The sequence below is a fragment of the Cnephaeus nilssonii genome (assembly GCF_951640355.1).
Source record: "Cnephaeus nilssonii genome assembly, chromosome: 2".
NCBI lineage: Eukaryota > Metazoa > Chordata > Mammalia > Chiroptera > Vespertilionidae > Cnephaeus > Cnephaeus nilssonii.
Genome location: NC_137073.1, coordinates 114,429,194 through 114,455,132, shown reverse-complemented (window position 1 = coordinate 114,455,132; position 25,939 = coordinate 114,429,194). Strand labels below are relative to the sequence as shown.

The 25,939-nt window shown below is 48.2% G+C and overlaps 2 protein-coding genes across 5 annotated transcripts in view; one reads left to right on the top strand and one right to left on the bottom strand.

Moving 5' to 3' along the window:
- The window catches only part of DDX4 (DEAD-box helicase 4), a 38,035-nt gene extending 23,540 nt beyond the window's left edge, over window positions 1-14,495 (bottom strand). Inside the window, exons 1-7 of the mRNA XM_079800749.1 lie at window positions 14,414-14,495; window positions 13,752-13,839; window positions 8,233-8,293; window positions 6,893-6,970; window positions 3,612-3,689; window positions 1,752-1,802; window positions 887-946 (exon numbers count right to left, since the gene is read on the bottom strand). Coding sequence (XP_079656875.1) covers window positions 887-946; window positions 1,752-1,802; window positions 3,612-3,689; window positions 6,893-6,970; window positions 8,233-8,293; window positions 13,752-13,823 — 400 coding nt within the window. The 5' untranslated portion in view covers window positions 13,824-13,839; window positions 14,414-14,495. The remainder of the gene's footprint in view (window positions 1-886; window positions 947-1,751; window positions 1,803-3,611; window positions 3,690-6,892; window positions 6,971-8,232; window positions 8,294-13,751; window positions 13,840-14,413) is intronic.
- A 6,059-nt stretch (window positions 14,496-20,554) lies between these two features.
- Window positions 20,555-25,939, top strand: part of SLC38A9 (solute carrier family 38 member 9) — a 37,537-nt gene continuing 32,152 nt past the window's right edge. For 3 of the 4 annotated variants that reach the window (XR_013814869.1, XR_013814870.1, XR_013814871.1), the window contains exons 1-2: window positions 20,556-20,903; window positions 23,420-23,565. Coding sequence is in view for 1 of the 4 variants with exons in the window: in XM_079795259.1 (XP_079651385.1) it covers window positions 23,453-23,565 (113 nt within the window). In the remaining 3 variants the exon portion in view is untranslated. Of the gene's footprint in view, window positions 20,904-23,419; window positions 23,566-25,939 lie in introns of all 4 variants that reach the window. The other variant, XM_079795259.1, reaches the window with a different exon arrangement.

Sequence of the window (25,939 nt, the reverse complement as noted above, 5' to 3'; positions counted from 1 at the left end):
GCCTGGTGCACAGATTCGTGCCCTGGTGGAGTCCCTCAGCCTGGCCTGTGGGGATTGGGCTGAAACTGGCAGTCCAACATTCCCTGAGGGGTCCCGGATTGTGAGAGGGCACAGGCCAGGCCGAGGGACCCCACCAGTGCACGAATCCGTGCACTGGCTCTAATGTCAAAGTAAGTCCCCACATCCCATCCCTAATAAGGCTACACTGAAACACAGCCAGTCCACTTCACGAGGTAGGCTACCATGCAACCAGCTGACCACCTAGTGACCAGGGAAAGAATGTCCCTGAGCTGCAGCGAGAGCACCGGCACACGTGGGCCCCATGGAGTTCCTTCCACATTGGAAACTCTGATCCTAAGGAGCTTTGCACACCTGGAACAATTTTGTACGTTCACGAGAGTCTTTCTGTGGCTTTGTTGTAGCTGTTTTAACATGTCTGCCTACAGATCATCAAGAATTAAGCATCACAACTGGTATGCCATCTCACGTCTGCTTCGTTAAAGGCAGGATTAATGGAGTATGGTGGAGCCCCATTAGACCAGAACAAAAGTAATTTACATTTCTTCCGCCCCCACATCTCCGGTGATTCTATGCAGGACAAAGACCTCCCAGCTCATCTATACGGTGACTGACCAGGATCCCCTCAACCCGCCTGCTCTGCACTTCACAGCACGTCCCGGGGAACTGGGGGAACCCAGCGATAGAAGCGGAACGAGGAGCCCCTTCTCAAGATTCACCCACGTATTAACAGCACAGGCCATTTGCCAACGTAGTGTTCTTCAAAGGTTTGCACCACCAGAACTTCCCTTTCTTTCATCTCTTCCAAAATCAGTTTGTCAGCTGAGTATCGGCCACCAGTACAAATTGTTCCAAACCTGGTCCTTACCTCCTCTCCTGGAGAACCCCCTGCTCCGCGCCGGAGTGTCTTCCCCGAAGTTATTAGACTCTTGAATAAAAGTTTAACATGTAAATAGCATCTCAATAATTAACTTCAAAGATGGAATATCAAAATTTAACACTGTCATCACCTGAAATTACTATAAAACTGTATGTCAATTATGACTAAAAAATAAATTATTTTAAAATTGTTTTAAATAAAAATAGCACCATCACAAGCTAAATTAGTAAGGAAAATATTTTCATAAGTTAAATTACAAAAAATTCTTAAAATATTTTAACAACAGAAATATAAAGACATTATTCAATCAATCCCCATACAAATCACCTTCCCAGCCAAATATTGGATGGGAAGTGTGTAACTGCGCACCCCTGTGCCAAGCGCAGGGCACCAGCCAGACATAAGCATTTCATGGTTGTCCACTCGACTAAAATGGTTTCAGAAACATCTCAACCATTATCGTCTCAAACGTGGTCGGCAGACACTAGAAGCACAGGACTGTTCTTTTATGTGTCATCCTTATGCCTGTAATCTGCCTGGTTAACAAACCTGAGACATCAGTATTTTTTAAAAGACATGCACGTTTCCCCATTCTTGCTAATGAAAAAACGAGGGGATATCCTGGCTTTTCTGGGTTTAATGACATTACCAGGGTTTCTAAATGCTTAAGAATTATCTGGAAAGTTTATTAAAAATAAGTTCCCAGGGCCCACCTCCAGAGATGTTGGCTTTGAAAGTATAAAGTGACAGTGCTCCAGAACTGGAACAGACTAAAATGCTTAATCTTAGTTTCTCTTTAGCATGTACTCCAGACACTAAATCTTAACAGTCACTACAAAACCACCGAACTCACCTCTCCAGAAGCCAGAGCTATCGCCTTCTTCAAGCTTGTTACTGGGAAAACCTGTAAAAATTTAAACTTGCAAATTTCTGAAAACAGTCATTACCTGTACCTCTGTGGTAAAATACAAAACACCTTCCAGGGACTACTTGTTATGATGTCCCTTTAGAGCAGGACAAACCACAGACAACTAATATAAATACTGAAGAACTCACAGAGATTGTATTACAATTTCTCCTTGTGTCAATTTATTTTTTAATATATTTTTAAGTCCTCACCCGAGGAAATATTTTTATTGATTTTAGAGAGAGACAGGGGGAAAAGGGAGAGGGAGGGTGGGAGAAAGACACTGATGTGAGAAAGCCTCCCATGCATGCCTGACCGGGACTCGAACCCACAACCTTCTGGTGTGCTGGGCGACACTGCAGGGAACCACGCGGCCCGGACAGGCTGCCTGTGTCAGTTTGTGAGGTGAAATGTCAGCCAGTGTTCCATGCCTCAGATGTCATAGACCCTCTAGATGTACATGGGCCATATAGGGGTGGATGTCAGTATTACTATTATATACTTTCAAGTCCAAGTACCAAAATTTTTAAAATTTTATAAATTAACTCATAATTTCTTTATGTGTCAGAGGACAGTACAACTAAATTGTAATCCAATATTCAGTAATTTTTCCCTTCTCAGTAACAAGAAAATTCTGCCAAACTCTTGTTTATAAAAAAATTTTTTAACCTTTCACCACCAACCTCTGCTTTCAATTTTCTCATTCAATAAAAACCTATGTCTAGACTTATGCATCTCTGGAGCATATAGACATGTCTCTAAAATCAATTCTAAATATTTTACAGCATTTTTAAATGTTGAGTCTTAATAGAATAATCTTTAGGGCAAAAATATTCAAGAAATGATATACACTTTAAAATTAGTTGTAAAATAGGATGTCTGTCAATTAGTATTTAATCTAAATTATAAAATATTAAATTATAGTTTATGTAATTCAGAGACTAACCAATTACTGTTTGACAGATGTTAAATTTATATGAAAAATGTATACATATCAAGTCACTTAACATCTCAGGTTCAACCCTAACCTAACATCGCTTCCAGCATAAAACTCCCTGCAGCTTTAATACACCATTCCAGTACTACAGTGCCCTAGAGCCTCGATATTTGATCGGGTGACAAAGATGGTTTTCTTTGAGCAGATGTCATTTCAAAATAAAGATAACCCTACATAAAGCATGGACCGTCACAGATCTAAGTCTTCAGTTCCTTTATTCATTGAAATGTTGGCAATCTTTGAAGCTGACTCAGGAAAGGACTGGGCCCCACTGCCCTCTGCAATGGCCCCGTTCCCGCTGTCCTCGCCTCCCCCAAAAGCCAAGTGCTGGTTTCCAAACACGCAGGAGAGTCTCCCAGTTACACCTACTGGCCTTCAAGTTAAACTCTACTCTTGATCTAGTTTTTAAAGGTTTTTAGGAAGAAAGTTTAATTTTCAAAGCTCTCTTTGCTCAACTGAAGATGGAGGCTCCAAATCACCATGGAAGTATGGCCTGGCCTCTTGTCTGGGAGGGGCGGGGGAGTCTTGAGTACAGAAGCAGAGAACTGGGGTTCACCTGTGGTGTGAATCAGCATGAAGAGATGCTGCAGCAAGGAGCTTGGCCAGTAAAAAAGCTACACGGAAGAGCAGACACCCCAAAGCAGCACAGACTGCTGCTCTAACCAGAAAGTGGTGGCACCCCTAGGAGCCGCAGAGATTCCTGGGAAAGGCACACACTTCCCGTGTGCATCACAGGGAGATACGCACTCAAAGACGGAAAGACTCGTGGTCCCTCGAGTTTTGACTGCAAGACATCACAAGCAGGTTACCTCTGTTTCCAAAACCCTTTCCGACTCCAAAGCCACCCATCGTGGACGCGTTCTCCCTTTTATTAGACTCGCCGGCATCTGAAAGAGTCCAGGGGACAAGGCTTTAGCAGGGGACTGTGAGCATGTCATCAAAGTAGAGACCGGAAGAATCTGGGAGACTTTGAGGGATAGGGAGAGAGAAGTACAGAAGCTTATGAGATGTAATTAACATACTCCAACTTCTTTTAAGAACTCTTAAATTGTGATACCAAGGTAAAAACATAAACATACCATGAAATACAGCGTTAAACTAGTTATTTTACTAGTAACCTTTGTTCAGAAAATTCAACTCTTCCTTTCTTAAAAAAAAATATTTTTACTGATTTCAGAGAGGAAGGGAGCGGAAGAGACAGACAGAAGCATCCGTGATGGGAGAGAATCATGGATCAGCTGCCTCCTGCACGCCCCCTACTGGGGATCGAGCTCACAATCCAGGCATGTGCCCTTGACCGGAATCAAACCTCAGTCTGCAGGCCCACGCTCTATCCACTGAGCCAAACCGGCTAGGGCAACTCTGACTTTCTGTATAGAAACCTCACCTGAGAGAGAGCTACTGACACTCTGCCCCCGGGGGGAAGTCACTGCTACTGAAACTGTTATACTCTGGTCCTGTTTCTAAATTGCTCTACTAGAAATGCATTTTCTCCTATGTGAATCCCTCTCACTCCCCTATCCTAACTGAACTTAGGAAGGGGCCACAGAGACAGAAAATAAGCTGAGTGCCACTGCCCTTTGCGTCCCCTCCCTGCCACAGATGTCCCTATATTAGCCTCCTGCCAATCACCACCACCACAGCAGTGCACGCAAGCCACTCCCCACACGCCCCCCCCTCCCCTCTCCGCCATGAGCTTCTGCGTGCTGCTCCTGCAGTGCAGTGGGCCTGCTCTTCTACTCTCCCTATCAAAACTCTCTTCACTCGCCGAAACTGGTTCAGCTCAGTGGATAGAGCGTCGGCCTGCGGACTCAAGGGTCCCAGGTTCGATTCCGGTCAAGGGCATGTACCTTGGTTGCGGGCACATCCCCAGTGGGGGGTGTGCAAGAGGCAGCTGATGGATGTTTCTCTCTCATCGATGTTTCTAACTCTCTATCCCTCTCTCTTCCTCTCTGTAAAAAATCAATAAAATATATTTTAAAAAAAACCACAAAACTCTCTTCACTCTACAAAATCCTCTTTCAAAGGCCACCTCTTGGTGAAGTCTCCCTTTAGCGCTCCAGTCAGAACCAACCCCTCCCCACATCCCCAGCAACACTTCATTCCGTGTGTCTCTCTCCCATTGTATTAAGAATATCAAGGGCAGAGTTGGTATGGCAAGTAGCAGGGTTATTTAAAACAAAACATGTAACAGACACCCAAGGCAGCTAAACCGCCCTGCACTCCATCCCTGGGGGAAGCTGATCACCGGGGGAAGCGGAAGCACTGCCTCCTGACCCTCGTCCACGGCCTAGCCATCTCCGTAACATCCAACACAGGGGAGTCGGGGTCAATGAAACTCCTAAAGCCACATGCAAACTGTGTCTGAGCCACCGTCAGCACGTTCACCAGACTCTCCAGGTGTGTGTGATTCGAGCAGTTGAGGCTATTTAGGCCCTACTTCACAGAACAGGAAAGCTAACCAGTGTTATATTTTAAGTGGTTAAGAGTCATTTTCAAAAACACATTGCCAGCTATACAAGTTCTGAGGGGAAATAACATGGACACTGAAACTAGCTAAAAAGTCAGATGAATCATAAGGGAAAGAAGTTATACTCATGGGTCTGTGTATTTTCAGGATTATATGGAGTATAAAGTTAACTTTCTAAAGTATTAACACTCAACAAAGAGTTTTGGTCAGAAATTTAATGTGTATTTCAACCTAAAACATACGGAATTAAAAATCTGTTTTAGCCCGGCTGGCGTAGCTCGCTGGTTAGGCATTGACCTATGAACTAGGAGGTCACAGTTTGATTTCCCGTCAGGGCACATGCCCAGGTTGCTGGATTCCCAGTAGGAGGCATGCAGGAGGCAGCCGATCAATGATTCTCTCTCATCATTGATATTTCTCTCTCATCACTGATATTTCTCTCTCTCCCTCTCCTTTCTTCTCTGTAATCAGTAAAAATATAATTTAAAAAATTGTAGCAAAATGTCTGTTATGATTTTCTCATTAAAATGGCTTTATTCAACAGTGTTTACGAGTCTGCATGAAAAATATCACATAACCTATTCTAAAATAGGGCTGTAAACTAGATCTAAGTATTAAACATTCCTTTGAGTATAATATGAAGACATTTATTACTTCTATTGTTAGTAACAGCAAACAAAACCCACACTTGAACCTCTTGGCAGAATTACATGGTCCAAATCATCAGTGCCTCTTACTTAACACACAGGCTTAAAAAACAGAATATATATGCATCTTTAAAGAATAAATTATATCCATTAGTAGCAGGAACATGTCAAAATATAAAATTCACATTTGTGTTAACTGTATCTAAACAAGAAATTAAGTTTTCCAAATATCAAATGAAATACCACACACATCAACCTCTAGTTTCCAATGAATAAAAATATCTAGAAATATCCATAGTTTTTCAAAGAATATCTAATAAATTCAATAAGTGTTATGTGTATTTAAAACTACCAATTAGCCCTAGCTTATGACAGTTCATAAAAAAATAGTCACATGTATTTTTAAGTATATTTGAGATCCTAATATTTTATTTCACTATAAAAAACCATAGTGCAGAATATTTTCAGCATTTTATTATTAATCTAAAGATGGACTGTGGGAAGGTTGTGTCATTATCTGTCCGATCAAGTTCTAAAAGTAAAAAAAATAAATAAAAAAATTCAAACTTTGAAAAATAACCTCTTACTCCTGAGATGATAGAAATGCTCCCATGCTGCCTTTCAATGAGAAACATCAATGAAGAAGGAGGGCCTTCTCGCCCTGCCTCTGAAGCCTGCCACTCTCCCCGCCATTGGTGGGAATCAATCATCATAAACGCATTAAGTGGCCGCTGTGAAGCAACTATCTTTAACCCATCTGTCTAAGCAATTAATCTATTTCCTACTAAGCCAAAAAAGTAAAAACAGGAAAAGGAACAATGGCATTTGAGAAAATGATGACTGCATTATCCCGAGAATCCACTGTCCACCAAGGCATAACAGACTTGGCTTTGCACTCAGCAGCCACACGAGCCTCGATTCAGCCCACTGCTCACCACCCACGGGCGGGTTAAGGGGAGACAAAGCCACTTACCTCTGCTTCCCAAGCTCCTCCCGGAGGCAAACCCACTTCTCATGAAAGGATCTCTTCGAGAAGGTCCATCATCCATTTCTAAAGCAAGTAACATCATGAAGCGAGTCAAAATAACAAGTACCTTGGTGGTATGCAAACTTCACACCTTTCCAATTACCCACTCACATGGCGGAGCAGGAGTTTTCATTAGGAATGAAAAAGATGGATGGCCTAGTGCAGTTGTCAGCAAACTCATTAGTCAACAGAGCCAAATATCTACAGTACAACCACTGAAATTTCTTTTGAGAGCCACATTTTTTTAACTTAAACTATACAGGTAGGTACATTGTTATTAACTTAATTAGGGTCCTCCTAAGCTGGCCTTTGCTAAAAACTCAAGGGGCCAAAGAGCTGCATGTGCTCGCGTGCCGCAGTTTGCCGGCCACTGGCCTAGTGGAAAGGGGCTATGCATAAGAAACAGGCAGTTCTCCAAAACAGAAATCAGTGGTGACCACCACTGCCACCGGCTCCACCTCCACCGTCCCAAGTCCTGCTCCCTCATGGCAGGGACCCTGGCAAGCCCCCAGCAGCCTGAAAGCCAAACAGGCAGCATCCAGGTGGGGCAAAGGCTTCAGTGGGCTCCCTTTTATTGGGGAGAGTATGGGAGACGTCCTCCTTCCCCCATTGCTCCCTCCATTCAGTTCCTGCCCCACCCCAGGCCTTCACCACCCACTGTCTGTGTCCATGGGCTATGCATGTATGCATATAAATTCTTCCCTCTGAGATTCCTCAGTCTGTTCCATGCCTCTATGCCTCTGGTTCTATTTTAATCATCAGTTTATTGTGTTCATTAGATTCCACATAGAAGTGAGATGATGTGATATTTGTCTTTCTCTGACTGGCTTATTTTGCTTAGCATAACACTCTCCAGGTCCCTCCCTGCCGTCTCAAAGGGTAATAAATCCTTCTTTTTACAGCTGCATGGTATTTCATAGTGTAGATGTACCACAGATTTTTTGTCCACTCGTCTACTGATGAGCACTTGGGCTGTTTCCAGACCTCAGCTGTGGCAAATGGCACGGTTACGAACACAGGGGTGCACATGTTCTTTCGGGCTGGTGTTTTGAGATCCTTAGGCTATTCCTAGAAGTGGGCAGCAAACCTCTCCATCAAATAAAGCTGTCATAGCACCATACTCTCTGTCCTCTCCCTTCTCTAACGGGAAGCGGCCCCATCCCAATAAGACAGTTCTCACTGGGGAACCTTTAAAGCGTCCCCAGGAGCTGTCTACCAGGCAGCTCCTCATTCCCGAGATGAAGCCCTTCACCGGACAGGACTCCTCCTTTCGGCCTAACTCATACCTGACGATGGAACTGGAGTCCTGCTGAAAGTGTCTCCATTTGCTCCAGAAGAATACCTATCCTGTAAGAACAAAGAAAAGACTAGTTTTCTACCTTGAATAATAAGAATGTGTAATCTATTTCACAAATCCTAGAACATTTTAATAACTGGCTTTGTTCAGAACCAAAGAATGTAGACTGTTAAGATTTCCTGGGTCACTGATGCTCCTTTATCAATTATTCCAAAATCTTCACAGTAACATTGTATGCGTAGCATATTAACCTATCACGTAGGCCCTAGCCAGGCAGCTTAGTTGGTTAGGCCAGTGGTCGGCAAACTCCTTAGTCCACAGAGCCAAATATCAACAGTACAACGACTGAAATTTCTTTTGAGAGCCAAATTTTTAAAACTTAAACTTCTTCTAATGCCACTTCTTCAAAATAGACTCGCCCAGGTCGTGGTATTTTGTGGAAGAGCCAAACTCTAGGGGCCAAAGAGCCGCAATGTGGCTCACAAACCGCAGTTTGCCGACCACGGGGTTAGACCATCATCCCCATACGTTGGGGTTGTGGGTTCCATCCATGGTCAGGACACATACAAGAGTCAACTACTGAATGCATAGAAGAGTGGAACAATAAACGGATGTTTCCCTCTCTAGCAGCCAAAGTATTACTAGGTGACTAGAGCACCAAAAAAGGGCTGGTTTTAGCTGGTAAAAAAATAATGAACACTCTGGCACTAAAGAACTGAAAAGCTATTACTAGATGATCTTCAGACTGTAGATGTAATGTCCTATATACATGGAACTTATAAATTTCGAGGAAAATTTTGAAACAAGACATCAAAAAATGTTTTTCAGCATAATCATTTCATCATAAAATTCTTAATCTTTTTCATTACCTTCAAAAGAGCCAACTTCCTTCCTCTCCCCTCCAGCTATTGCACCTCTTCTCCGACCCTCCTGAACACTGCCGCCTGCACCTTCTCGTTCTTCCTTTCTTTTTCAGAGTCATATTTTATCTTTTTACTTATTAGTTGTATTTTGTTTTGGTTTTATTTTTCATTCTTTCTTTAAGCCCCAAGCCTAGCCTCCAGCTTAACTCCCAGGGACGATGCCTCCAATGAGGAAGCCATGCAGTGCGATTGGCACTGTGCTTCCTCCAGAGGGCGCCTTCAGCAGCACCTGAAACAACAGTGTCTTCCTCCGGGCTGGAGGGGCACACAGGCCCTGGTTACTGCCTGCCCTCCGCCAGCTCCTCCCCTCTCAGCCTCTCAAGTTGGAGCCCCGAGCTCACAGCAGATCCCTCTCAGTTTTACTCTATTGAACTCTACCCAATCCCATACCTTTAAATCCCATTAACGTGCAGATAACTCCCAATTTTATATCTGTAGTCTGATCCCTCTCGTAAGCAACAAATTCATACAGTGACTGGCATCCTTACTAAAGTGTTTCACAGGCATCTCAAGTTGAACACAACAAATAGAGAGTTCTTAAAACATTTTTCCTCCCAAACTTGTCCATCTTCCATAGATTGCCTCTCAGTAAATGACATCACCCATCTGGTGGCTTAAGTCAAAAAACCAAGCCAGCACCTTGGATTCCTTTCACTCCCGTGTCCACAGCTACGGCCAGGCCCCTCCTCCTCCTCCGTTCTCCTGTCCTTCTCTCACTTCATTTCCTACCCGTCCTGTCTGATCTCGCTGTGCTTTAACCAGACTACGAGGCTGAATAATGCCTACCCAAAGATATCAATTCCTAATCCCGGAAACTTGTCAATGTTACCTTACTTGGAAAAAGTTCTTGCAAGTATGATTCAAGATTGAGAAATGAGGAGGTGAGTGTGGGTTTCCTGGGGGGCCCTCAATGTCGTCACACGTGTACTTACAGGGGAAAGGCAAAGGGCGCTAAAAGGACACAGAGGAGACCCCATGAAGACGGAGCAGACAGAGATGCGGCCACCAGAGCTGGAGGGGCCGTGGGTTCTCTCCGGCAGCTTCCCGAGCACACCCTGCTGACCCGCCTGCTCACGTCCAGCCTCAGGGCTGGAGAGAACCCATGTCTGCTGCCTGAAGCACCCAGCTGGGCCCTTGGCTTCAGCAGCCCTAGAATTAAGACACTGTACTGCCTCTGTGGCCCCGATGGCCAGCCCTGCTCCCCCTCAGGACCTCTGCACAGGGCATGCTGTGGGGCTCCTCAGGGCCCAGGCTGAGTCACTGACCCAGGGACACTTGTCCTCTCCACTTGATCTTAATCCACCGTCTGTCTGTCTGTCTCTCTCACACACACCCCACGCTCTCCATCCACACACACACTTTCCTCGGAACTTCTCAGAGCACTTCTCACTATTGATAATTTGGTTCTCGTGTGCTTATTCTGTCCCCCTGTAAAATATAACATCCATGACAGCAAGTACCTTACTTACATGTTCACCACTACCTCCAGCACCTAGTAGGGCTCCATAAAATTTACTGGATGAATCACAGGTCTTGTCTTAAGCTTGCTTAGAAGACTTCACTGTAAACCATTATAACCTTTAAACCATCCACATGAACCGATTTAGAAATTTCAAAATGTTTCACATAAGAGCATATGCAACTACAAATACCCCTCAAGTGCAGCTGCAAATAACGTGTGCGTGTTGATAAACACATTTCTTTCCCCTTGTTAGTGCTCTTATTTTCAATCTGGAATACCATAGCTTTTTAAAGTCTTGTATCTTTTCCAAGCAAATGAGTATTTCCCTCACATGGTAAGTAGTTTTTCTTCTTAAACTTGGTAAGGTTTGGACCTCAAATGCTTGTCAGGTGTGCTACTCAAATAAGCGTGTAGCTGGACAACGTATGAATCGTGAAGATGCTGCCTCCCAGCCCAGGTTAGTGTCCATCAAGCAGCTCCATGTTTTCCTCGCCAGCCCCTCAAGGGCCTTGGCAAACATCGCTTTCATCTGATGCCCAGAATTCCCTGAAATGCATCAGAGCATCACATGGACTTGTCCCGAACACCAGGATCTCATCTGCTAGTCTAGGTTCCACGTCAGACTGACCAGGCCAGTTAACAGGTCGTTTGCCACATAAATTTAAATTCTGAACAAAATACATCTCCTCCTCCTTTGGTCTCACACAAATTAACGTCCCAAGATACACACAATGCCATCCTCCACCCCCTCTTCTGAGTGAGCAGTCCCAGCTAGATCAGCCCCACTCAGGCACCAGGTGAAGCCTGGCACCCCATCAGCACCTTCGCAGCTGCTGTGGGGAAGGGATGCCTCCCTCAGCCCCTTCTGAGCTGCAGACGCCTGCCTGCGTCCCGTGTCCCACACAGACCCACAGTGCAGCGGGCTCCCAGGTCTCCCAAGAAAGAGCAAAGCACCTCAAATTTAGAAACAACCACCAAAGCCCGGAAACAAATGGGGCTGCTGCGGAGCTTATAATGTGGGCCCTAGTTTCTGTGTGAAACCCTTTTTCAAGTAAAAGTAATTTCCCCAAACAAACGCATTTAACAATCCAAATTCATAGTGCGGTGATCAACGACAGGCTGCAGCAGAACCACCGTAAATGAGGGCAGCGTAGATGAGAACAGAAGAACGGACAGAAGACTCTGGGTGCAGCTCCTCCCCGGTCAGCCCGGCCCCCCAGCTGACTGGATCCCACGGTCTAAACTGTGGGCCCTCCTCCAAGAGGACGCTTTTCTCCATCTGGACCAGCTCAGCCGTCGCGGCCAGCTCTTTAGCCTTCTCCCTGCCTGCTCACACCCGTCACTCTGCCCTGCACTCCAGCCTTTAGGGTGTGAGAAGGAGACACTGTCCATCTCCCACAACGTGCCCTATTCGGCGTAAATGGGCTTCCATGCTCTAGGTTAAGAGACACTCTTTCCTCCCACATCTCCCTGATGACTAGATGCAGAAGTTGCTAGAACTCTCCCTCGGGCTCCAGCACGCCAGCTTCCTTAGGTCTGCCAACTCCATGATGTCCAAGGACCACTTTTGTTTCTGCTACTTCAGAGCCACAGCATGGGAGTGAACAGAGAAGATGCGGACTTTATTTTCTTACCTAAGTCATTTTACAAACTTTGCTGCTCCAGCTTTATAACATTATATTTGTGGATGGACTATTTCAAGCTGTTTCCATTTTAATCGTAGGAGTATTTGCTTTCTGAAATGTCCTAACCAGCTCGCACGCAGGACCATGCCCGAGCACTGAGATTTCTGCCTACATGTGTACTTGTTAGTGATCGACTCTTCTTCACCTCCCATCTCTCACTGTTCCATCCTGAGGTGGTACACTCACTTCAAAATCTAGAATCTCGAAATTCTAAGAGCTGCCAGAACAGTGGCCAATTATTCAAATTTATATAAGCATGTGTCAACACTAAATCTCCAAATAGAATCCTGAGAAGCATTCAGAAAGGGCTGAGCACAGACATTAAGATGACACCAATTCAAGACTGTCTCAGAGCCACTATCAACTTAACAAAAGGGAAACCCAGCTGTCTCTACCAATGGAAACTGGGTCTGAAAAAACAATCAAAACGGTGCCTTTAAGAGGAACTGGGCTGAATAAGACCTCAAGAGTCCTCCTACATTAAAAATGTTATTTTAAGAAGTCCCATTTTCATCCTTAGTTTCTGCACTTTTTATTCAACCAAGGCAGGCAAAAAAGCTGTTAACGACACCACGTCCCTTCAAGTCAAATAGGCCATTTAACTACCGCAAAAGCCAGCACCAGGTGTTAAGTTTGCAGAGAAACGCAAAAATTTGACTACAAATTGGACCCACACAAATATGTATAAAGAATCATAAGGTAGATTTGTTAACAAAAATTATATTCAAGTTAGTATTCCCAAATCACGAAACAAGGTATGTTACTGAATAGCACGAAAATTCTAAAAGGGTACATTGGCAAGACCTGAGTCAGCCATACTTAACGTCAAACACGTATGCCATAAAACGCACAGGACGCTACAGGGCCCTGTGCTGTCTGAAGAAACTTAATAAGGGCAAAATCTTAGATGAAGGAAAAATAAAAATTAGACAGGTGACTTAAAGTCCAATGGAGAAAGTGTATCTGTGAATAAAACTTTATATTCTAAAAACTCTATTGAGAACTTGGGGTAGGGGAGAAAAAAAAACCATAAAATATCCTTTGACCAAGTAATTCCATTTTTGAAAAAAGAAAACAAAAACTCCCAAATTAAAACAAAGAATAAGCTGTAGATATTCGTGACACAATTACAGGGAAAAGCTAACAACACCTTAACTTCACGCCAACAGGAAGTCAATTAGATCAGGGTTGATCCTTTCCAGGAAGTGACATGCAACCAAGAGACGTTCCTTTTAGGAAATCAGGAACACGGAGCAGCCCCCAGTGCAAGAGCGTGTTTTACTGTCCGCACAGTCTCTTCCAGGACCGGGCGGGGGGGACGGAGAAGAGGCGCTGGGAGCTGGACCCGAGTTCCCCGGCCGCCCGCCCCCCGCCCGCCCGCCCGCCCGCGGCAGCGCCTCCCCGGGCCGCCCCGCAGCGTGAGCCGGCGCAGGGCTACCTTCTCGAACACCGGCACGTAGGAGGACAGGTGCGGGGTGATGATTTCCGCTTCCCAGTCTTCATCGCCCATGGTGGTCCAGCCCTGTCTTCGTAAAAACACACACACACACGTTTGGCCTCCAGGAGCTCAGAACCGCATCCTCAGCGGCATCCACGACGGCCTCGCGCCGGCCCTGCACCTTCTCCGCCGGGCGCCCATCTCCCCGCTAACGTGGCGTCCCAGGGGCCCAGGTCCTGTTTCTCAGGAGGCGGCATTTACACCCCTCCTTTCCGTCTTCAGACACGGGTGGGACACTTCCGTGGGGGCTTGAAAGCCCACGCGGCCCCCCCAAGCCTGACCCCCGCGAAGGGGCGCCGGGCCCCTTCCGGGGGAGCTAGGGTGCTGGGCTTTGGGGGTGCTGACTGGTTTCCCCGGGGAGCGGGCCCGAGACCGACGCCCTGGAGGCGGCGGGCAAGGGGCGAGGGTCCCGAAGGAAGGCCGAGGCCCCCACAGAGGTTAACGGGCTCTCAAGGGGCGGCCGTGCACGACCCCCCGCTGCCCTCAGACCGGGACTCGCCCCGCGACGACGGGACCCGGGGCGGGAGGCGAGGCCCGCGGCAGCCACCCCGTCCACCCGCCGCGGTCCACCCGGCCCAGCCGCCCGCGTCCCCGCCGCTCACCCCTTGCCGCCCGCCTGCCGCCCAGAGCCCAGAGCCCAGGTCCTCGCGGGCGCCGCCGCCGCCTAAACGGCCGCACGTGCCCACGCCCCGCCCACGCCGGCAAAAGGCACCCTGCGGCGCGCGCCGCCAGCCAATCAGCGCCGGGAGCGCGCGCGGCCCCGCCCCGGCCCCGCCCCCCGCGGCCGGTCCGCCGCCCGCCCCTCACCCTCGACGCCGCGGCCCGTTGGGCCTAAGGGGGCTCGGCCGGCCGCGGCCTCTCGTCCCCGCCTCCCGTCTTGGGGCGTCCTCCGCGTGCGGAGGCCCCGGCCCCCCTGTGCTAGCGCGCCCGACAGTCCTGCCCGCCTTTTCCTAACACGGAACGCGGGGCTGCGCTCGCGCCTACCCTGCCCCGCCCCTGCGCTGCCCCGAAGCCCGCAGCCCGGCAGTTGGCCCCTCGGGTGGTGTCTGCGGCTCCCGCTTCACATCCGGGGACTCCGCTCAGCCCTGGGGTGGCGGTGGTGCTGCCCACGCGTGTCCCAGGAGGCCGAGTGGTCCGGAGGTGAGGTCCACGCCTTTGCAGAAGAGCCGCCCCCTGACCCTAAGGAAGAGGAAGTTGTGCTTGGACCTGTGACCCCCTCGACCCCAGGGGCACAGGTCAAAGTGGAGTGACGGGGTCACAGCGGAACTTGGTGCCCCCATCAGTCACGTGGTCTGTAGGCGCAGCCCCTCGGCGTTTCCCGTCCCTCCGACAAGGATGCCTGCTGCTCACGAACCGTCGTCGTTATTTTGGGTTTTATTTCCATCATTTTCCGCGCTCTGGATCTTTGAACACGCTCCTCGGCATCTCATGCGGGAATGTGAAGCCCAGCGCGGTCCGGTCCGGCCCGGCCCAGAGGCTGGGCTTGGCGCCTTCCATCTCCGGAGCCACCTGTGGGTTCGGTCTCTTCCACCAGGAATACGTCAGGATGTAGCCAGTGAGCAGGAAACTTGAAGATTATTTTCAAGGTGAATCGTTTCTAACAGGTCATACTTAAAAAAGGTCAAACCAGAATGTATGTTAACATGACCGTCATTTTTAATAACTTCTAGGTTGTTGTTGTTTTTATATATTTTCATTGAGCCCGGCCAGCGTGGCGCAGGGGTTGAACGTCGATCTCTGAGCCAGAGATCACGGTTCGATTCCCGGTCCGATACCCGGTCAGGGCACTTGCCCGGGTTGTGGGTCAGATCCCTGGTGTGGGGCGTCCAAGAGGCAGCTGATCAATGATTCTCTCTCATCCTTGATGTTACTATCTCTTTCCCTCTCCCTCACTGAAATCAATAAAAATACTTTTTGTTTTTATTTTTCAATATATTTTTTATTGATTTCAGAGTGGGAGAGATAGAAACATCAATGATAAGAGAATTATCAATCAGATGCCGCCTGCACACCCCACACTGGGGATCCAGCCTGAAACGCCCGGACTGTGCCCTGACCGGGAATCGAACCACGACCTCCTGGTTCATAGGTCGAGGCTCGACCACTGAGCCACGCAGGTCAGGCTTGATAACTTTTTACACCAAATTTTCGCATCATGTCCTCACGGTGGCTCTGTGGGGACAGCCACGGGCACCCCGGTGCTCCGGACTCCTGTGCAGGCTCCCCCAAAGTGTCTTAACCAGCTTTGCATCGAATGTGGTTCTTTCACAATGTCTCATGTTAAATGAAAATAGCAAGATATGAAATTGTGTAGATAGAATGATAACCAACTAGATTTTTTTTAAAAGTATGGACAACTGCCCTGACCGGTTTGGCTCAGTGGATAGAGCGTCGGCCTGTGGACTGAAGGGTCCCAGGTTCGATTCCGGTCAGGGGCATGTACCTTGGTTGCGGGCACATCCCCAGTGAGGGGTGTGCAAGAGGTAGCTGATCGATGTTTCTGTCTCATCGATGTTTCTAACTCTCTCTCCCTCTCCCTTCCTCTCTGTGAAGAAAATCAATAAAATAAAAGTATGGACAACTTGGAGACACTTTCTGACATGAACATATTTTTTTAAACACTTAACAAACATTCTCTGCTATTCACCTCTTGGAAAGAATAGATTTTTGTTGCCTTCAGATATTACAATAAAATGGTTCTTTATGGAACATGCAATTTATATAACTTTTGAGAGCTAGCTCTGGTTAAAAAAGTGAATTCTGATGAGAACTGAAGTTCAGTATTGAGGAAAGGAAGTGGTTGGAAATGACATAACTCAAAAATGTGAACATCAAGTGAAGAGGACAAACACAGACCAGTCAGCACGTGCTCCTTGATGTGTGTCCCAAGGAGCTGAAGCCAGTACCTGCTATTGTCTGGTTCTCCCTGGTGGGAGGTCTTAACTTGGTGGTGGTAATACATGGCAACATAGAAAAAGACAGAAGAAACTCATTGAGCTGTTAAATAGGCTTTAAGTGAGCACCTACTGTATGCCAGGTGCTATGCCAAGTGCTACAAGTGAAATTAGCCCGTCTCTCAAGGAGCCGTCTAGTGAAAAGCGTGGCCGTGGCTAAAACCTTAGGATTCCTGTCTCAAAAGACTCGCTGGAAAGCTTACATACAGTTTCTCCAAATCCCATGTAATAAGGAAGAACAAAAGTTTCCTCAAAAGTGTCTCACAGTTTGGAAGCAAACTTTACAGGTCAGACCCTTCCCACTTTAGAAAAAGGTGCTAAAGCCTCCAAAGTAATGCAGATTAAGAGAACGGACATATTAGACATTTTCAGCAGTATCTCCACCTTATCCCAATAGTGGGTCACCCTTGCAAGATGCTAGGCAACCAACTCATTTTGAAAACTGGTGAAAAGAAAAACAAGTTTGATAACGTGTTTGGGGGTGATGAAGCTGTTGAGGAACAATTCTCCCCCTTAGACGAATTCCAGCTGGTAAACAAAAACCTCCCCTCTGTGTCCTCTAGGCCAGGACTCAGGAAACTAGGGTCCAGGGACAAACCCAGCCCAGCCCGCTGCTGTTGCTACGAATTGGAAGGCAGCCATGCATTTGTTTACATGTGCTCTGTAGCGTGCATTCGCACCGTATGTTCAGTGTTAATTGTTCACAGACGCTGTATGGTCACAAGGCCTAAAATATTTGCTACTGCGCCTTTTACAGACAACGCTTGCCAATTTTTGCTGTAGGCCAGGAAAATCATGGCTAGTGACCCGCCTCTCCCAAACTGTGAGCGCACCATGGAAACTCGCAGGGACACCAGAGCATTTTAAATTTTTGAGAAAAACACAGCAACCTCTGCCAGACACCCTGTGAACTCCCAGCCTGAGGTAACGCCCAGTTTCAACATTAGATCACGTTCATTCGTTTGGAGAACATCCTACTTTGCAAAGCTGAGTTTTCAGCAAATTCACTGTGGGCCAGGAAACGGGAGAGTGGTGTCCCATCTGATTTGAGGAAGTTGTGCAGGGCCCACATGTGTATGCAATTGTGGATAAGAAGAAAATGTTTTTCTTTCCATTTATATATGTTTTTAAATGGCTACTAAGTTGTTAGGACCGAAGCACATACCAATTTGTTTGGACTTAACTACTTAAGAGAAACTAAGGACACTGAGAAAAAGTTACTCAGACACTGAGGTGGCAGGAACCTGGTCTAGCAGGTGATCATCAATGACTGGTGAAAAGCTGGCGAGAGGAACTTGGGAAGAAGCAGTATCTGAGCCCACCGAACAGCCTTGGTATCACCAGCGGAAGCCCTCCTGTGCTTCCTGGTGTGGTGGGAAGTACACCACCTGTGAAGGCTTGATGTGAAACACCAAGTGTGCCCAGCCAGCGTGGCTCAGTGGTTGAGTGTAGACCTGTGAACCAGGAGATCACAAATCGATTCCCGATCAGGGCACATGCCCGGGGTTGTGGGCTCAATCCCCAATGTGGGGCGTGCAGGAGGCAGCCAATCAATGATTCTCTCATCATTAATGTTTCTATCTCTCTCTCCCTCTTCCTTCCTCTCTGAAATCAGTAAAAATATATTTTAAAAAAACAACAAAACACCACGTTTGAGTATGATCCAGGTTTTAAAGTTGACTACCCGTCTACTCATTTACAAGGTCTGCATTCTTTGTGGTGTGGACTGAAGTCTCTGCCCCAGGAGCTTAGTGGTCAGCTGGTGATTTAACAGGGATGTCTTTATTAAGTCCTGGAAGCAAAACATTAAAAATTTTAAAAAGAAGCCAAAACGCAAACAAATTCTCCCAGTCTTTGCCAATTAGCCATGTATTGGGGCACTCCTTCAGCGCTTAGTCAAACAGTGTGCAACTTGCCTTGGCCTTCACTTCCTGCTTGCAGAGCCTGAAGGTCAGCCAGAGGTGAGAGCTTAGGGTCTTCTCAGGTGTGTTCCAAGCAGGTGTCCAGAACAGTGCATGCGTGAGGCCTTGATTTCCCAGGATCAGAGGGAGCATTTCCAAACCTCTTCCTCCAAGTGCCTGCTTCCCCAGTCTCTCCCTTCCTAGGTGTCCTGGTCTGTGTCTTGCTTTCCGGCTGTTAAACGTGGCCCCAGTGGCAGTGCTGACACATTTTCTGTAGTACTTTCCACAAACTGTGCCTGGGAAGCTACGCCGGGCGGCTCTGAGGCCGGCCAAGCAAAGGCAAGCCCTTCAGCCAGACCTTCAGGGAACCGCCAGATAGGTCAACGCACGCAATTACAGTTTCTGGAGAATTAGGTCCATATTGCTCCCTTTAGTATCAGCAACCCACACCAAGAATATGGGTTGCTGTCTTCAAGGCCATTTCCAAGATGGGAATGTAGATGATCACAGATCTCTTACCAAACTTCACCAGTCTTTCCTAGATTCCAGTGTTTAAAAAAAAAAAATTGACTCCAGCAATTTCTCCAGTTCATTTGCTGCTTTTACCGAGGGACAGTTCTCAAGTTCCTCACTCTGCCATTTTCACTGATGTCATTCCATACCACTTACTGGGTGCTTCTCAGCCTTGCCTAAGATTATTATCCCAGCATGGAATGCAGAGAAAGAGGAAAATTTTGCTATCGCTGAAGTCATCCAAAAAAATGTACTGCTGATTTGAAGGCAGGTCAAAGAGCTGTTGCAAGAGTTTTTGAGCAAGGATATCGTCAGCAGAATAACTTTTATCTGTCTTAAAGTAATTACAGGTGCTCAACTTACAGTGGGGCTCCGCCCCAATAAACCCAGGGTTTAAGTTGAAACGTCATGTTCATGAAAAATGCATTTAACACACCTGCCGAACATCATAGTTAAGCCTGGCCCTCCTCCTTCAGAGGGCTCAGGTCGCTGACATTATCCTGCAGCTGGGCAAAGCCACCTCACAGGGTGAGTTCGCTGTGGAGCACTGGTGACTTACCCCACTGATCACACTGCTGCCCGGACCTGCAGCGGGAGAGGGTATGATCACAATTCAAAATACAGTTTGTACTGAATGCGCACCACTTCCACACCATCGTGAGGTCCAAAATCGTATCTCAGTCCTTGTAAGTAGAGACGGTCAATATCCACCCTGTCAGGTCCCTTGCAGTTCCCACGCCTGCAATGGTGGGGCAACGTCAGCTGTTTGAGCACACGCTCTGGAATGAGGCCTCGGTTTGAATTCCAGCTTATCTGCCACTTCAGTTTCTGGCCTCGGGTAAGTCATAGATTCTCCAGGCTGTTTCCTTATCTGTAACCCGGGGACAGTAGACATTTCTGGAGCCCAGCTCACATTAGCTGTTGTTACCCGTGGGCTCATTCATTTGGGGTATCACATGACAGTGCACGTGTTGCCACGCGCTCTTCCAGGGCTCGCCCGGAGCTGACTTTCCTAACAGGCGCACTAATTTACTCGGGGTGCACGGTGACGCGGGGCGGCTTTGGAGAAATGGGAGGGGTGGGAGGAGGGCGCTAACATCCTCCCAAAGCTCCTCTTTTCGCCGAGACTAATCTGTCCACACACTTAAAAGTGGGGGGAAGAAAGCTCAGGGTCCAGACACGGGAGGAAGAGTGCCAACCCGACAATTCTCTTCCAACCAGCTTCCGGGGGCGCCCACGGTTCACGCCCTGCCCAGCGCAGGGCACACCGCCAGGAAAGCCCGAGCGACAGCGCACGGGAGGTCACCCCTCGACGGAGATGCCACAGCAGCCCTTTCCCCCGAGGCCTCCGGGCTGTGAGGACTGCAGGCGACGTCCCCCTCCTTCGGGCCGCCTTGGAGCCGCAGGCAGGCGTGGGGCCCCGGCGGGAAGTCCCGAGGCAGAAGCCGGACAAGAGTCGCGCGCTCCCGCGCACCCCGCGCTCCGCAAGACCAGGGCGGGGCTCCGCGGCCAGGGGCGTGTGGCTGTCGCACGGGCCTCTGGGAGTTGTAGTCCGCAGCTTCGGCCCAGCGCTCTCGGAACTCCATTCCCCGCCGGCCTCCGCGGTCAGGCTGTGGCCCCTTCCTGCTCCGGCTACGGGAAACCGGGCTGCCCCGAGTTCCGAGGCTTTGGGAAGGTTCCCCCCTTCCCCCTGCGCTCTGGAGGCTGCGGACTGGCCTGCTCAGGTAGAGCATCTTCCCTCACCTTGCACCTCGCCTGTCGGGAGGGAGCGGAGGGGGAGCGGCGGAACGGCTGAGCTGGCGGCGGCGGCCCGGCTGTCAGGCGGGGAAGTTCTTGGTCACCCGGCGGAACAGTGGCTTCTGGGGGAGCGGTGAGGCCGAGCCCGGCCGGAGATCGCCCCGGAGGGGGGGCGCGCGCGGCTCGCGGAGAGTGGGAGCGAGCAAGTCAGGGAGAGGCTGAGTGGGTGCCCGCCGGAGCCGTAGGGACGGCAGGGTCACCTGAGGTGCCCACGGGCCGAGCCGAGGGGCTGCAGGGGACCCGGGTGCGGGCCTCGGAGCGTCCTCTCTGCCCCGGCGGCGAAGAGCTGCCGGCGGGACCGGAGGACGCTCCGGGGCCCTGCGCTCGGACCACAGGTGGGGCCGGGCCGGGCCGGGCCGGGCAGGTACGGCCGCCCCAGCTTTGCCGGGCTCCGTGGGGAGGCGCGTGTCCTGGCCGGGAGGTGGCGTGACCTCTTCCGCCCAGAATCCAGGCAGACCCTGGAGCCCTCGCGGGCCAGATGGAGCCCCCGCAGGAAAGCAAGTGGCACGGAGTTCTTTGGTTTCCCAGCTCCTGTGAGAGCCATGTTTACTCTCTACTGCAGCCTATCAATGGGCCGTAGCGTTGTGTCTAAGAAACGTACACATCTCAGTAGAAACGCTTTATTGCTAAGAACTGCCGACCGCCCTCCGGGCCGCCCACCGGCCTTCGTCTTTTTGCCTCCGCGGTGAGGGCGCCGGCTGATGGGCGGAGGTTGCTCACGGCCCAGGCGGCTGGGACGGTTGGTTAACACAGTGAATTGGCCACACTGAACGGCTCTTCTCGTCCAGTGATTTCTCTGTCCGTGGGATGCGTTCTTTTAGCATTTTGCCCACAATAGAACTTTGAACATTGAAGCCAGCCCTCTCACACCCTGCCACTGCTTTACCAGCTCCGTTTGTGGGCTATTCTAAACCCTGAGTTGTCATTTCAACCATCTTCACAGCATCCTCACCAGGCGTGGACTTCTCCAAATCTGAGATGCTGATTCATCGCAAGAAGCCACTTTCCCTGCTCATCCATAGTCCCCAAGCAGCACTCCTCCTCGGTCAGAGTTCTGTGTGAGATTGCAGCGCTCAGTCCCCTGGTCAGGCTCCAGAACTTCAGTTCTCGTTCTCTTGGGGTTTCCACCACATCTGCAGTCACTTCCTCATGAGGTCTTGAACCCCTCCTCCTGCGTGGGGGTTAAATTAACGTCTTCCAAACGCCTGTTGGTGTTGGCATTTTGCCCTCTTCCCGTGAGTGTTCTTAATGGCATCTAGAAAGGTGAACCCTTTCCAGAGGTTTTTCATTTACTTTGCCCGATCCATCAGAGGAATCACTCTCTATGGCAGCTATAGCCTTGCGAAACGTATTTCTTAAATAATAAGACTTGAAAGTCAAGGTTACTCCTTGATCCATGGGCTGCAGAATGTATGCAGTGTTGGCAGGCACGAAAACAACATTCATCTTATCGTCCATCTCCATCTGAGCTCTTGGGTGACCAGGTGCATCGTCAGTGAGCAGGAATATTTTAAAAGGAATCTCTTTCTGAGCAGTAGGTCTCAACCCTGTAATATATTGTTTATTCTGCTTGGATTCATTAAGCTTCTTGAGTCTGCAGATTATCTTTTATGAACTCTAGAAATTTTCCAGCCATTATCTCTTCCAATAGTGCCTCTGCTATCTCCTCTCTGTTCTCCAATTACATGCATGTTAGACCTTCTCACTCTATCCCCCGTGTCTCTTAATCTGTTCAACATTTTCTGACTTTCCCCCCACCCCTCTGTCACTTCTGGATAGTTTCTTCTGATTTAATCTTTGAGTTTATTCATTTTCTCATCAACTTTTAAACCTACTCATTGAGTTTTCAATTTTGGTTATTGTATGGGCCCTTTCTTTTTTTAATGTATCCTCACTCAAGAATATGTTTATTGATTTTTAGGGAGAGAGAAAGAGAGAGAAACATGGGTCTGTTGCTTCCCTTAGGTATGTGCCCTGACCAGGAATCAAACCCACAACCTTTTGGTGCCTGGGACCACACTCCATCCAGCTGAGCCACCCAGCCCAGCTGGCCTTGCAAACTTCAGCCCAGTACCCCTGGCACAGCAAAAACCCTCAGGGCAGGAACAACTCCCTTAAGCTACTTGCCTCTCTTGGTTCCTTAACTTTACCCACACTAGGCCTGATTTTTAGTTGTTTTTCTGCATAAAAATGGGTCCAAATAGCCAAATCTATTTTATTCCTGGAAAGGAATCGGTCCACTTATTTTTTAGCAAGCTGAAAAATAAGCAGTAACTTCAAGTTTCTGATAAAATAAATGTCTTTTAGGCATAGACTGCATTAAGATATCTGCAGCAGATTCCTGTATTTTTCCAGTTTCTTATGCATGCAAACGTATTATTTCTTAATAGTGGAATAAATTTTAATTAAACTTTAAATGATCCATCTTTTCTGACTTATCTAGGACTGACCGCTGCATTGCTGGGAGCCGGAGGAAATGGCAGATCTGGACAGTGATTCCAGGCAGCTTCTCATCCCCGAGGCGGACCATGAAGTTCATCCTGGGCCCATGAATATCCAGTTTGAGTCATCAGATCTAAGATCCAACAGGTGAGTGTTGAAAGTAAAACACTTGTTTCATAATTAGGTTTTTTTTAGTTATTAAAATAGAATTAATTATAACCAAACATGTAGAGCTTTAGTTATAAAATGCCCAGTTTCTGACGGGATCTGTAAGATCCTGAATACTGTTTCCTCATTTGTATTTGACTTTTTCAGCTAAACTCCACATCTCTGTGGGGAGGGGTTAGTTTGATGAAGAAGCATTGATATAGTTTAGTAATATGCTAGGTGCTGAGCATAGAACACTGAAAGTAACACACAATCCTGACCTTCATGGGGCTTAAATTCCAGCACATTAGTTTAAGATTTCAGTTTAAACTTATTTCATTGCATTCTTGGTAAACCCAAAAGAATGCCCTGAAAATTTGTTATAAATAGTAAGAGAATTCAGTCAGGTGGCTATTTATTAAATAGGAAAAAATAAATAGCATTCTGATGAAAAAATGTAACGGAAGAAGAGATAACGTACATAGGAATAGCCTTAAGAACATGCAAAATCAATACGAGAGAAACTTTGAAATACTACTGAGGGACCTAAAGTAAGATTTGAGGATTTCTTCAAATCTGAGATGCTGATTCTAAGTTGCACTGTGTGTGTGTGTATACATATATATATACACTGTGTGTGTGTGTATGTGATAGCATGATGGCTACGATGCTATATACACACACAGTGCAACTTAGAATCAGTGATAAGCTGTGGCCAGTACTTTTGATGCAATCTTCTCTTAGGCTTAGTTTTGTGTTGTTTTGTTTTTTATTTACTGAAGGAACTCTTGGACTTATTTGGCACTTTATCCTGTTCATATCTTTTGTGTAACTCTAAAAATGAAAATCTAAACAGTATATCAGCTAAGATATTACTATTCTGATTCTCCTCATTTGGAACGATTCTTCCAAATCACTCTTTGGAGTCATCGAAATCGGTGTCCTCCCCACTCCACCCCACCCCCTCCATACAAAATGGTTCTTTGTACCATTAAGAGCGTTGATAATGTAGCATTTCTTGCAAGAATTTTCTTCCAAATCACTGACACCTGTGGTTTTGAAGCTTGCACTTTCCTGATCTTCCCAGGAGGTGTCACCAAAGGTTTTTCTAACAACACCAGGGCTCATATTTCTTCCTTAAATGGTCCTCAAGTGTTTTGGTGACTGACGTGACCGGGGTTGACACTTGTCTGTCATGCCACCAGGAGTAATTACTGGCTCCCAGAGGCCGACAGAAGTCCTGGATCGTGCGCTGCAGCCATGGTTGAGAAACGTTTACGTGTGTGCGCGAGTGAGAAACTGTGACGTGGAACGAAAGGCCTTTTCTGCTGTCAGTGGGAAGACTGAAATGGGCCGTCCTGCTCTTCACATTTAACCCATAAATTTAATGTGATCCCCCAAATTGCCAGCAGCCAATTCGAACGTTTGTAGTGCTCGGCCCGGTAACATGCTGGACAGGCTTCGTCCAGGAGCAGCAGGCTGCACCGACAGCCGAGGGGTGCGGCTGTTACTGCGCTGGGTACCAGGCAGTTTCCTTCCCAGCACTCGTGCTCAGTGCCAACTCACGCATGTGCACGGCTGTTCAGCGCGATATTTGTATAAGAGCCAAAGACTGAAAATGACCAGAAGGTCCTTGTTTGTAGGGCTGATGCAATGGAATCTTGTTACCCATTAGAAAGAAGGAAGTGGCTTTATTACGTATCAAAATAGAACGAGTCCTCAACTTCTTCTGTTAGGTGACCGAAGGGGAGCGCAGGGCGGTGTGTACAGACCACCGCCGTTGGGTAAGAAGTAAGTGGATGAAGTAAACGTAGCACCGTGTGTGTATGGGACTCTGCAGGGTCAGGCGGGGGCGGAAGCGTGGCGGCCTAGAGGGAGGCTGAGAGCCGAGGGGGGGTCGGCAGACGCCGTCAGATGAGCTCAGCAAGCTCACCTGGTCCCTGCCCGCAGAGCCCTGATTTTGTTAAGGGTCGCAGTCATTACAGTCCCGGAGGGGATGGGGGGTGTGAGCCAGTCTCCATATCCCCTTCCTGTGTTCCAGACACAGTCACGTGTCGCTTAACGACCGGGATGGCTTCTGAGAAGTGCGTCGTGCACACGTCACAGAGGCCCTTGCGCACGCCTGGACGGTCCAGCCCCGGCATGCCTAGGCTGTCTGGTGCAGCCTGTCGCCCCTGGACCATGAGCCTGGCCAGCATGTCCCGGGCTGAGCACTGCGGGCGATGGTAACGTGTTGTGCTATGATCACATGCTGGCTACGATGCCACTAGGCGAGCGGAACCTTTCAGCTCCGTCATAACCTTTGGGGACCATCATCATCTACGCCATCCGTCGTTGTCCACAGCGTCGTTATATGGCACGTGATGGCCTTAAG